The sequence below is a fragment of the Mus caroli genome, unplaced genomic scaffold, assembly GCF_978045245.1.
Source record: "Mus caroli unplaced genomic scaffold, Mus_caroli_1 scaffold_14, whole genome shotgun sequence".
NCBI classification, from domain to species: Eukaryota; Metazoa; Chordata; class Mammalia; order Rodentia; family Muridae; genus Mus; species Mus caroli.
The window spans coordinates 52,868,033-52,880,874 of NW_028227269.1; the positions used below are offsets into that span (position 1 = coordinate 52,868,033).

The 12,842-nt window shown below is 43.4% G+C and overlaps 1 protein-coding gene across 1 annotated transcript; it reads right to left on the reverse strand.

Annotated features, from left to right (window-relative positions):
- Positions 1–739: 739 nt before the first annotated feature.
- On the reverse strand, positions 740–12,477 carry Sptssa (serine palmitoyltransferase small subunit A). Its single transcript, XM_021179209.3, has 2 exons — positions 12,258–12,477; positions 740–1,792 (listed from the first exon to the last, which is right to left on the reverse strand). Exons 1-2 carry the CDS (start codon positions 12,367–12,369, stop codon positions 1,689–1,691), a joined length of 216 nt encoding a protein of 71 aa, XP_021034868.1. The 5' UTR covers positions 12,370–12,477; the 3' UTR covers positions 740–1,688.
- Between the last annotated feature and the right edge of the window lie 365 nt (positions 12,478–12,842).

Consider the following 12,842-nt stretch of genomic DNA (forward strand, 5'->3'; position numbering starts at 1 on the left):
AAGATTTGACACTTTCACACACATACATTCAAGCAAAAACATCAATGCACATTAAATAAATAAATAAATAAATAAATTTTTTTAAAAATTAGCAAAACTTGCCAAGCATGGTGTGGCATGTGCCTTTAATCTTAGCACTTGAGAGGCAGGTGGGTCTCTCTGAGTTCAAGGCCAGCCTAGTCTACAAAGAGAGTTCCAGGACAGCCAGGACTGTTAACACAAAGAAACCCTGTCTCAAAAACCAGAAAAAAAAAAAAAAAAAAGCAAAACTTATGCCAGAAGGAGCTGGAGAGCTGGCTCAGAGGTTAAGAGTACTGGCTGCTCTTCCAGAGGTCCGGAGTTCAATTCCCAGCAACCACATGGTGGCTCACAACCATCTGTAAGGGGATCTGGCGCCCTCTTCTGACCCACAGATGTATGTGCAGCAGAGCTCTTATACATACAATAAAATTAAAACAAAAACAAAAACAAAAAATAAAAAACAACAAAAAAAGAACTTATGCTAGAAGACATCTTAAAATCTACAGTACCTTTTCTAATTACTATAACTTTTATGTTCAGAAACATGCTAAAATGATTACTGCATATCCAAGCCCCAGGAACCAACCACAAAATAACTACTTGATCAATATTTAACCATAAAAGAGACATTTTTTCTTTGAATTTAATGAGTTTACATCAAAAAAAAATAAGTAGTCATTTTACATCTAAGGAATAAAAACCATTTTAAAAAAATACAAAGAGTGAAAGGATTTTTTAAGCAAGTTTACATTTCTTTTGGTTATGGTTTGAACAATTCATCTCATTGTGTCTTTATCACAACGTGCAAATGCATTTCACAACACCTGTTACCACATCAAATTAACTCTTAAGCGCATACAGGGTCAATACTGCCTCAGAGGAATCTGCTAAGCCGTCTATGAAAAGCTCCACAGTGTATCTCAGCATCAAACAAGCCGGCCACCAATCACCCAAACTCACAGGAATCGTCAAAGTTGGTTGGAAATAAGTCCACATAAGAATTTAATATCTAAAAGGTGAAATGTTCCTTGTATTAATGTTAGCAAGATCTTTACTTTTTCATTACTAAGAAACACTTTAATAATTTTAGAGCAAAAGCTGTTAAGAGTCTAGGGAGCTAAAACCGTACTCCTGAGTTCAAGCTTGCAGATAAATCTTTTGTAAGTAGTTCTCAAAGTATCCTCCCTCCCGTCCCCAAATTCTGTATTGTTTCTTACAAAACTTTGGTCAAGAGTAGAAATATATCCAGGCAGATGTATATGCCATATGATAGCAAGAACAGTAAAGCCCAACTAATGACCTTAGGTTTTAAAAATAGAAGGCAATTGAGATGTACTCAAAGTTACATTAAGAAAAGCTTTCACTGGATAATATTGAAACAGTCACAAAGGTTAAGAAAATACTGATATCAAAGTACAAATGACTACAATGTTAAAATAGATAAAAGCTACTATATAAGAGCCTCTGTTAAAATCAAAAAGAAAGAACACAACACATGAGCCAGGATGATTTTTCCTGTTCTACTCATGAAGTTTTTTTAAAAGTCTTTGTATTTATAAGGTTGGTCATGTGGACATCCGTAGCACATCTTACATCTGATGAGGTCTCATTCCAACTTCACAAGGTAGATCTTCCCCAGGAACCTCTGGATCCTGGTCACATCTTCGTCACTGTACAATTTCAAAGTAATGCAGAATAGCCATGATGTGCTGGGGCATGAAGACGTAGCCAGTGTACAGGGCCATCCCCACCACGGAAACCAGCATCGAATCTGCGTGATGGTTAAGGAAACTGATTTTTCCTAGTCTATTTGAAAACTAAATTCCAGGTGTTTTTTTTTTTTCAACAACCATCAATGTCTGGTCAAGTATTCATTTGCATAGCGTGTTTTTGTATTTATCAAGTACATATAAAGATCTAATAATGCAGAAATGGGGTACTCACCATGACAACACCCTACGTGGTCGTTAACTCATTTACCCTCTACCATGCAAAGTCAGCACTGGTGCTCTCACAATTAGATAGAGGTGAAAACACCAGATGGCTTAAAATTAAGTATCTATAGTGTTCAACCTAAGAGACAAGAGCACATTGGGGCTGGAAAATGGCTCAGCTGTTAAGAGCACTGGCTGCTTTTCCAGAGGACCTAGGTTCAATTCTCAGTGCCCACATGGAAGCTCACAACAGTCTATAGCTTCAGTCCCAGGGGATCCAATGCCCTCTTCTGGACTCTATGGTCTATACACATACATGAAGACAAAAATGCCCACTACACATAAAGGGGAAAAAGAAAAACCGAGGGGAGGGGGGAGCATGCACAGAATATAATTATACTTCATAACTTCAGAAGATCTACGAATTTAAGTAACAGCAAGAAGGGATGTATGATCTAAAGTTTTTAAGTTTAAACTTCCGAGTGGCAGAAGGCACTGACTCTGGCTCGCCAGCACTGGATCACAGATCGCCATGCACCGACATACGTGGCTTTTTATGAGGGATACGAGGGATCCAAACTCAAGTCCTCACGATTGTACAGCAAGCATTTATTCACTGAGCCATTCCTTATAGCTTGGGTTTTGTTTTGTTTTGCTTTGTTTTGTTTTATGAGAAGGTAGGATGTAAATAAACAATGTGCCCACTACAAACTAATATTTGTATAACAGTTCAGCTGGCAAATCTCTTAATCAAGAGCTTTTCTATGGGACGTTTGCTGCAGTTATTACTCATGAGGCTGAGAAAATAATGACTTACCCAGAGCCAAACTGAAGGCTGTCATTAGAACCCAGAGGTCAAACCAAGACTCGAAACCTATGCATTCACATCATGGAGCAAATGTAATCGAAAACTCTCTTACCATCTTCTAACTGTACATTGTACTCTCTCCTTAATCTTGGGGAGGGAGGGTGTGTTTGTTTGTTTTGTTTTGTTTTGGGAGGGCATCTCTCTGGTAGCCCTGGCTGTCCTGGAACTCATATAGACCAGGATGGCCTTGAACTCACAGAGATCTGTCAGCCTCTGCCTCCCAGTGCACTACCACAGTGGCATCTGATCTTATTCATCTTTAAACGTCTACCTTTCTCTTCATTACCTCATTTCTTTAAAATGAGCAAACAAAATGCCCACTTACTGACTCCCTGTCATTAGTAACTCACTTCCACCCATCACTCTAACTACAGACATCCCTACGATCCTCCCAGTGGCCTCCTAGCAAACACAGCAGCTCATCAGGGCGCTGGCGTGGTCCTCGCTACACTAACCGTCCAACAGGTCTGAGCTGAGGTGTCTCTCTGGGGCTCTCATCTCCACCACCATCTCCTGGGTTTTCCCCTGTCCATCGCTGCTGTGTAGGATGACTAAGAGCGGATTCTGCTTCTCTTCCAAATATCAATTTGGGGTTTGATTTGTTAAGTTTGGTTTTTTGGTTTTACTTGCAGTGCTAGAAATTGAACCAGGGCCTTGGGCATGCTAGTTCACTTGCAATGAGCTCCATCCTCAGCCCATTAATTTCTGCAGTACACCCATCTGCCTACTCATCCAACGAATCCCGCATTCAAATTAACTAAACCTTCCCAGTTCTTCTCCAATGCCTACAAATATGTCCCACCTCTCACCCCTCCTTTCCTTGTCAAAGATAAATGATGCAGGCAATTTTAGTCCTTACTTGTCTTGAATATTTGGATCTACTACAGGTCATAGTGCTCAGAAATAGAAAAAAACAACCATCAGTTCTGGCAAAGGTAAGCAGAACTATTGAAAGTCATCCGAACTTGCCCTTTATAGGATAAGTTCTTTAAAAAAAAAAAAAAAAAAGACTTCTTTTGTGACCTGCTGGGTGTGATGCCTTTAATTCCAACATGTAGGAGGTAGAGGCAGCCGGATCTCTGAGTGTGAGGCCAGCCTGGTCTACATAGTTCTAAGACTCCCGAACCTCACAGAGAGACCCTGTCACCAAAAACCAATGTTGAGAACTGGTAGCAAGTGCCTATAGTCCCAGCACTCGGGAGGCAGAGGAAGATGATGCAACTCTGAGCTCAAGGTCACTCAGGTCCACAGAGTGAGCTCCAGGACAACCAGGGCTACACAGAGAAACCCTGACTTGAAAAACAACAATAACAAAGATTTGTTTTGTAGCTAGAAACAGAGGCTGGCCAAAACTCTGTGAGTTCAAGGCCAGCCTGGTCTATAGGGAACTCCAGAGCAGCCAAGACTATACAGTGAGACAAAATCAGTATTTATGTATGGTCAAAAGAGGACACTGGCTCTCTTGGCACCAGTTGTGAGCTGCCCAATGTGAGTGCTGAGATTCAAACTAGGGCATGTTTTCCTAACCACTGAGCCTTCTCTTCAGCCTCTTTGTAAATTTTGTTATTCCTCTCTCTCTCCCCTCTCTCTCTCTCTCTCTCTCTCTCTCTCTCTCTCTCTCTCTCTCTCTCTCTTTCTCTCTCTCTGTATGTGTGTGTGTGTGTGTTTGTGAGAGAAAGAGACAGACAGACACAGGGACAAGGGAGAGGAAAGTGGGGGAAGAAAGAGCGATTGAGCGTGTCAGTCAGGCATAGGGCTTTCCCCTTCTACTGTGGGTTCCAGGGATGGAGCTCAGACTGCCAGACCAACATGGAAAGTGCTTTTGACCCCCTGAGCCATCTCGCTGACCTGTCATCTGAATTGAACTACATAGTCATAAACTGCTTTAAAATTTTAAACAAAGCCGGGCATGGTGGCGCACGCCTTTAGTCTCAGCACTCGGGAGGTAGAGGCAGGCGGATTTCTGAGTTCGAGGCCAGCCTGGTCTACAAAGTGAGTTCCAGGACAGCCAGGGCTACACAGAGAAACCCTGTCTCCAAAAACCAAAAAAATAAAATAAAATAAAAATTAAAAAAAATAAACAAAATTAAACCTCCATAGAATTTAATCTTTATATTCCACAAAAAAAAAGTTTATGTATATCCTGACCTCATTTCTTCTAATCTCCAGAATAATAAATAGCATTACAAAAGATGTTCCTAAACTAAATTTCAAAATTACTTCAAAACCTCCCTAAGTCTTCAATCAAAAGAAAATACTTTGAAAAGAATACTTAAAATAGATTTAGGTATATATTGACACACTAAGTAAAAATATAATAGTATAGAGCTTCTGCTAGACTGAATAATCAATCACTTTTTGTTTGTTTTTATGCTGGGATTAAAGGCCTGCTTCACTGTGCCCAGCAAAATGTTGGCACTTTTGATCTGTAGTTTCTTGGGGATCACCAAGATGGATCAATATTACACACATATTAAGTAAAAAAAAAAAAACAAACAAACAAGCAAAAAAACACCTAGAAATAGGGTCTTATTTAGCCCAGACTGGCATGGGTCTAATCATTTAACCCAGGCTAGTCTTAGGTTAGGATGACCTTGAACTCCTAGTTCAATTGTCTCTACCTCCCAAATGCTGGGATTACCAAGAACTACACCGGGCTACTTTTGATAGGTGACTTGACAGATCTAAGCAACTTTAGCCACCAAGTTCCAATGGCTCCAGTGTGCTGCACTGAGTTAAGCATTCCCTGAGGACGGGGACCACTATTAACACCATTTAAACTGGCAGATCCTTTGGTGCTAGTTTGGGTTGTTGGTTTGGTCTCAGTTTGATCTGGTTTTTTTGGTTTGTTTGTTTGTTTGTCCGTTTGTTTTGAGTCAGTGACCTCAAACTCGCCATCCCTCTGCCTCAGCCTCCCACGTGCTAGCACTATGAGTATATCAGCACACATGACTGAAAGTGTGAGCTTCTACCAACACTCTCAGACACCGGTTTTATTGAGACAGTTGTGAGGCTGGGAAAGATGACTTCATCTCCTTAATGGGTCCTTACAAACAGAGGTAAATATGTACCATTTAGAGTGAGTTGGCTATAATTGCCTACCTGGTACTTAAATGGATCTCTCAGTCTGTCCCAAATCTCTCTAAGTATAAATGCTTTATAGGCTCGGGAGACAATGCAGCAGGTAGATCAATACCCACCAATCATGAAGCTCCAACTTCACATCCCCGGGACTCACAGAAAGCTAGGCACAGTGGCACAGGCCTGTAATCTCAGAGCTCCTCCATCAAGACAGGAGACACAGACAGGAGACTCCCAGGAGGCCTGCAGGCCAGTAAGCCTATCTTACATGGAGGCAAACAAGAGAGCCTGTGTCAAACAAAGTAGAAGGCAGGGGCGTAACATATGAGGTGTTCTGACCTCCACAAGAGTGCCACGGCATGGGGGCATCTTGCACACATGAACACACATCTAGTTTTGAAAGGACAATAAAGCATCCTTGACACTGTAAAGTACAAATAGTGAGTCCCAGAAACAGGATGTCCCTGCATAGCCCTTCCATCCTTACCTGTACTCTACTATAAAATGTAGGCACATCATCACCGACCTGAGAGCTGACAGGAGAATGAGAAATCCAGTCTGCTTTACAGCACCACTAAATCTGTTCAAAGGGTGAACATTTGTCACCCCAGCTCAGACCTGTTTGGCACTTCCCACGGCTACCCTGCTACCTAAGTGCTATGATTTATGCCATAACCCTGGGGTGCCACTGGCCTTCTGGGATTCTACCAAAAAAAAAAAAAAAAGATTCCTCTTTCTTCATTAACATTTTAGGACCCCATTTATTTGGAGAGGACGTTTAGTTACCACACCTGAATTATCCTTCCAGTCATCTACTAGAGACATAATCAAAGGAAAAAAAATAATGTAAATCTATCTGATTATATCTGACACACAAATAAGACTAGTAATATAGAAATAATCTTTCTACTTACCACACCTGTATAGTTGCTTATTTAAGTTCTTGTAGCTATACAGAAGTCAGATTTATAGAAGAGCCTCCTCTGACTAGGCTACAACCCAAAAAACTAAAAAAAAAAAAAAAAAAAAAAAAAAAAATGCAAAGCTGAGCTCTGCCAGCGAGTTGTGAGCAGGACCAGGCCTTGCTGAGCCTCCACTCCAGGCTGTAGGAAACCACAATAGAGCTGCCCCATAAATCACTCCAGGACCAACAAGCAGTATTCAGGCCCTGAAGATAAATGTTTATACAGAAGCTGAATGAAAAACAGCTAGCAAACACATAAGTGGATGCTCACAGTCAGCTATTGGATGGATCACAGGGCCCCCAATGGAGGAGCTAAAGAAAGTATCCAAGGAGCTAAAGAGATCTGAAACCCTGTAGGTGCAACAACATTATGAACTAACCAGTACCCCGGAGCTCTTGACTCTAGCTGTAGATGTATCAAAAGATGTCCTAGTCGGCCATCACTGGAAAGAGAGGCCCATTGGACATGCAAACTTTATATGCCCCAGTACAGGGGAACGCCAGGGCCAAAAAGTGGGAGTGGGTGGGTAGGGGAGTAGGTGGGAGGGTATGGGGGACTTTTGGGATAGCATTGGAAATGTAATTGAGGAAAATACGTAATAAAAAAAATATTAAAAAAAAAAAAAGAAAGAAAAACAGGTTCCTTATAGCCAAGACGTTACATGAATTGTAACATGGTATTATACTCATGAATAAACAAAATACAACCAGGCATGTGGGCAATACACCTTTAATCCCAGCACTCAGGAGACAGCAACTGGTGGATCTCTGTGAGTTAAAGGCCAGCCTGGTCTACACAGCAAGTTCCAGGACAGCCAAGACAGTGAGACTCTGTCTTAAAAAAAAAAAAAAAAAAAAAAAAAATCTAGAGGTGTGTAAAATCTAGGTATTTAGCTGTTTCTTTAAGAGAGAGCCCAACTGATCATGAACTGATAAGTATTCATCTAGAGAAGAAATAAATAAGTAAACAAGCTAACCCCAGCAACTTAAAAAAAAGAAAAAGAAAATCCTAAAACAAAGGCAGGAAATGCTTTAAAGACAAGCGCCATTCATCAGAATGCTAAACCAACAACTAACACTGCCTGCCCCAAACCGCACCACCACCCTCGCCATTCACAAGACTTGGAAAATTGGAAAGCAGACTCTCTCTAGGGACGCTGGGGATCTCTGTTCCAGGGGGAAAGCTCCCTCTGCTTTAATACTGCATGGCACACTTCACGTCTCTGATCACACTGACCACATCAGAAAGCGTTTGAAACCTATCCAATCCCTGGCTGTCCTGGAACTTCCTCTGTAGACCAAGTTTGTGTGTGTGCACTAGTGCATGTGCAGAGGGTAACTTCTATCAGGAAGGGACGTTCTCCCTTCTACCATGTTGGTTTCAGGGATCGGATTCAGGGCATCGGGTTTGGCAGGATGCTCTTTTACCCACTGAGCACTTAGCAGCAAGCACTTCACCCGCCTACCCAGCAGCTTATACACATTGTGACATTGTGTTGTTTGTAGTTTGTCTTTTCATGTGAGACCTCTCTCTCTCTCTCTCTCTCTCCTCCCTTTTTCCTTCTTTCCTTCCTTCCTTCCTTTCTCTTTTTTCCGGGAAAGCAGTTCAGATCCCTTGGAACTGGGTTACAGACAGGTGTGAGCCATCTTATGGGTGCTAAAAACTGAACCTTTGTCCTTGTGAGAGTAGCAGATGCTCTGAACTCTCACACCATCTCTCCAGCCCCGCCTCTGTTAGGGAAGCTAGACTAGAGGGCAAAGACCGACAACCTTCAGCAGGAAGCATCTCTCAGCTCAGCTGCTGCAAAGGCAGAAGTCCCTTGGATTCTATTTTAAGAAAATTAGAAATTAGCATCTACAGCAGAACAGCTCCCAGCGACACGTCTCCAGGCTGGTCCAGCTCCCAGCTGATGCTGAGGGCACTGGATCCTAGGAAGGATCTGGGGCAGCCTTAGATCCCTGCCACAACCAGTATCTCCACTGATCACCACCCATACATGTCTAATGATCCCGAGGCAGGGTCGAGCCATGCTGAGCTGCTATGCTAATCAAGTTGTCCCCCAAGATGACAATGATTGTTTCTGTTAGGGCTTGCTTGATAAGTTTGTACAGGTTTACAGTGGCCTGCCAAAATACTGTTTTCTCACAAAAATCCCTTATTATTTGGGAATTGTTCAGAACACACATAGTATACTCAGACTAGAATTTATGAGTGAAACTTCCATTTATAATTATTGATCATAAATTTTCTTTCAAACACATCATTCCAACAAATACTCTGTCTGGTAGCTTGGAAACTCAGCTTTTAATGATTAAAGATGAACACCTCTATTCTTAAAAAAAAAAAAAAAATCCAGGAGGTAGTAGTGGTGCACACTACTTTAATCCCAGCAGAGGCAGTCAAATCTTCCAAGTTCAAGGCTAGCTTGGTCTACAGAGAAAGTTCTAGGACAGCCAGAGATATAAAGAGAAACTCTGTATTGAAAAACCAGAAAAAAAAAAAATTTGGCCCAGGTGTGGTAACATATCTTTCTTTAATCCCAGCACTCAGGAAACAGAGGTGGGTGGATCTCTGACTTTGAAGCTATGCTATGAGACCCGGGTCAGGCAGGGCTATGTGGTTGAAATCCTGTCTCCAAAAAAAGAGGGAAAAAAAAAAAAAAGAAGAAGAATCTTAGTTTCTCTCAGACAAGCCATAAATATCACAGCACTCAAGGCTTAACAAGGCCCTCAGTCATTGCTACTAACAAATGGCTGGTATCACAGGCTGAAGCACTGTGGGACACAGACCAGAGGCCAGTTCCACCTAAGACTTCCCCGGACCTTAAGCATCGTCTTCCCTATCTTACACAGGAGTACAGCTAGTAGGTATTCTAACATTCTCTCTCTTTCTTTGTTTTTAGTTATTTATTTTATACATCTGAGTGCACTGTAGTTGTCTTCAGACACACCAGAAGAGGGCACCAGATCCCATTACAGATGGTTGTGAGCCACCATGTGGTTGCTGGGAATTGAACTCAGGACCCCTGGGAGAGAACAGTCAGTGCTCTTAACCCCTGAGCCATCTTAGCAGCCCCGTATTCTAACATTCTCAATACAAAGATAGTGCAAAACAAACCAAAGCTTAGGAACTGGGAGCTGAGGAGACAATCTCCCAGGAAGCTAAGAGAGTTAAGACAACCAGAGATCTTTCCCTGGGCTACTAGGTCTTGCCATTCCCCGCCTCACACTCCTCTTCCTCAATCTCATAACTGTACATTTCCCGGGGACACAAAGAACCTCTAACACAGCAAACAAAGGCATAATAACTAACCTGGATAATGTTTTCATTCAGATAACAGACATCTGGCACAGCACCAAGCCCTGTCTCCAAAAGGAAACAGGAGTAGTTAGTTCTATCAGCACCTTTGGTGGTGGTGGTTTGGTTTGGTTCTGTGTTTTCTGAGGGACAGGGTTTCATGAAGCCAATGCTGCCCTCAAACCTACATGTAGCTGAAGCTAGCCCTTAACTGCTGATGCTCCTGAAGCTACCTCCCCAAGTACTAGAATTACAGGCAAGCATGCACCACCACACTTAGCCATGCGCACAACTATTTGAACAGAAGAAGAAAAAAAGGCACTTTTTCCGAATAAAACTTAAGTGGTCCCCGCCCCCTTTGGAAACAGGGTTTCTCTGTGTAGCCTTGGTTGTCCTGGAACTCATTCTGTAGACCAAGCTGTCCTCAAACTCAGAGATCCGTCTGCTTCTGCTGCCAGAGTGCTGGGTTTAGAGATGTGAGCCACTGCCATCTGGCCCCGGTCAGTATTTCTATTACAATATAGCCAGAGAAATCTTAACACTGTTGCCACTGTAGCATTTATCCACATGCCAACAAATGTTTCAAAGCTTACAGGTCTACACTGAGTTCTACCATTACCCTAACCTAAAGAGTTTCGCTTCACCCCAACACTGTTTCTTTGCCTGCCTGCCTGCCTTTTCCTTTGAGTTTTGCCATGGAACCTTGGCTTGCCTGGTACTTGCTATGTATTATGTACCTCAGGTAGCCTTGAACTCCCAGCATCCCTCTTGAATCAGCTCTCTGAGCATGGTAATCAGTCATGAACCATCACACCTGGCTTTCATTATTACTATTTAATGGGGCTTTGTCAACATTAATTGTAGTAAGATAATTATCAGTCAAGATTAACTGCTACCCAGCCTGGTCTACAGAATGAGTTCCAGGACATCCAGGGTACACCATGTTTTGAATTAATCAATGAATTAATCAAAAGATTACCTGCTACTATTGAGAAGTTCCAATTAGGCATAAATTTAAATATAGATTTTATCTGACCTACAAAATCCAAAGAGCAAACTGAAGCTACAAATAAACGATTCGGGAAATCAGGCTTTCTTAATCCGAAGCCCCAAATACACATTCTGGTTATTAAACTTTAGGTTAGGAAATAATTGCTCACAGTAATAAATAGTCTTGCAAGACGCTAAAATTTTTCAAGAGTCAGCTCCAAATAACCTCATGCTATTTCCACACCAGCACCCTTGAAAAAGCTTGCAAAGAAGCTCTATCTCAGTCCTAAGAACACGTTTGTGAAGTTGTTCCTAACAAAGCTAAACCACAAGAAGCTGAGCGGATGAAATAAACATGTGATGTGATATATTCTTTTTATATGAAGGAAAGGAGAAGTGGAGCGTTAGAAGAATGAATTGCTAGTATTTTGTCGACACGGAAATCAGAGGATAGCGGCATAGACATTGGGCGAAAACAAACATCAGGCTTCACAACCTTGAGCTATTCGCTGGAGCTGTTAAAATTAGGCAAGATAACATACAAAGTGCTCAGCAAAGTCATCACTCAACAATTCTTAACCGGTGATAAAGCACAGTTTGAAACCCCAGCAAAGTCTTTTCTGGGCACAGCTTGTACCTATGATGCAAAGAAGTCATAAATAAAACACACTTTTTAAACTGCCATTTTGAAGCCCAAAAGGCCTTTCAGTAACTTACAAACTGTTTTCCAAAACTGTGTGGGAGTGTCAAGACCACGTACTCACAACCTGGTGAACTGGTTAGAGTTCTATCGCTCCAAATCAGGAATAGCTAAGGGTTAAAGACGCCCAAGCCCGGAGCGATTTGCAGCAACCCTGCCTCAAAGAAGACTGAAGGATCAAAGCAGGCGCGGCCGAAGCGGGGCAAGGAAGCACCAGGGGAGACGTCGCCCTCCCGACTGCTGGCAGAAATCAGGATGCCTCCACCTTGGGCAGGGGAATTGCGTACAAGACCCTGATCTCCGCGGTTCCACCTTCCTTGGCCCCAAGACACCCCCCACCCCCTTCCAACCCGGCGCGCGCACCCCTCCACGCCCCGGCCAGGCCAGGACACACAGGATACTGAACACGGTTCGCTCCCAGGGCTCCAGCATGTAGAGCGCAGTGACCAGCAGGTACTGGTAGTAGAACCAGGACATCTGCTTCCATGCTCGCGCCAGCGCCATGCCCGCCATGCGCCTCCCGCGGTGTAGCAGCGTCAGGCGGGCCCGCGGCCCGCTCACCTCCTAAAGCCCCAGGCCTTGGGGCCCGCCCGCCACCACCCTGCGCCCATTGGTCCTGGCGAGCCTGCGCGTCACCGTGTACGCCCAACCCCGCGCGCACCCGAGCGGCCACCGCCGGCTCCTCCTGGCTTGCGCTTATTGGCCAGGCGGCCACTTCGCGTGCTCCTGTCCCGCCCCGCGCCTCGCCCGGAGCGAGCTCCCCAGCCCTGGGAAACGGTCTAGGTTGAAGTGCTAGTTCTGCATCTCCACGCGCACGCATGGCGGTTGCAAGACCGGCTTCAGTCCCCACTGGTGTCCATGCGAGAACGTACCCTTAAGAGGCCGGATCCTTCAGACCAGCCCAGAAGGATTCCTCTAGAAACCAGTGTATGTAATCTCTCTCCTGCCTCATGAATCCCTTCTGGGCCAGGAGATGATAGGGCTGG

Coding starts and splice junctions, on each gene's coding strand:
- Sptssa (XM_021179209.3), bottom strand. CDS start 12,369: ATGGCGGGCATGGCGCTGGCGCGAGCATGGAAGCAGATGTCCTGGTTC. Junction 1,793..12,257: donor CTGGGAGCGAACCGTGTTCA/GTATCCTGTGTG, acceptor ACCATCACGCAG/ATTCGATGCTGGTTTCCGTG.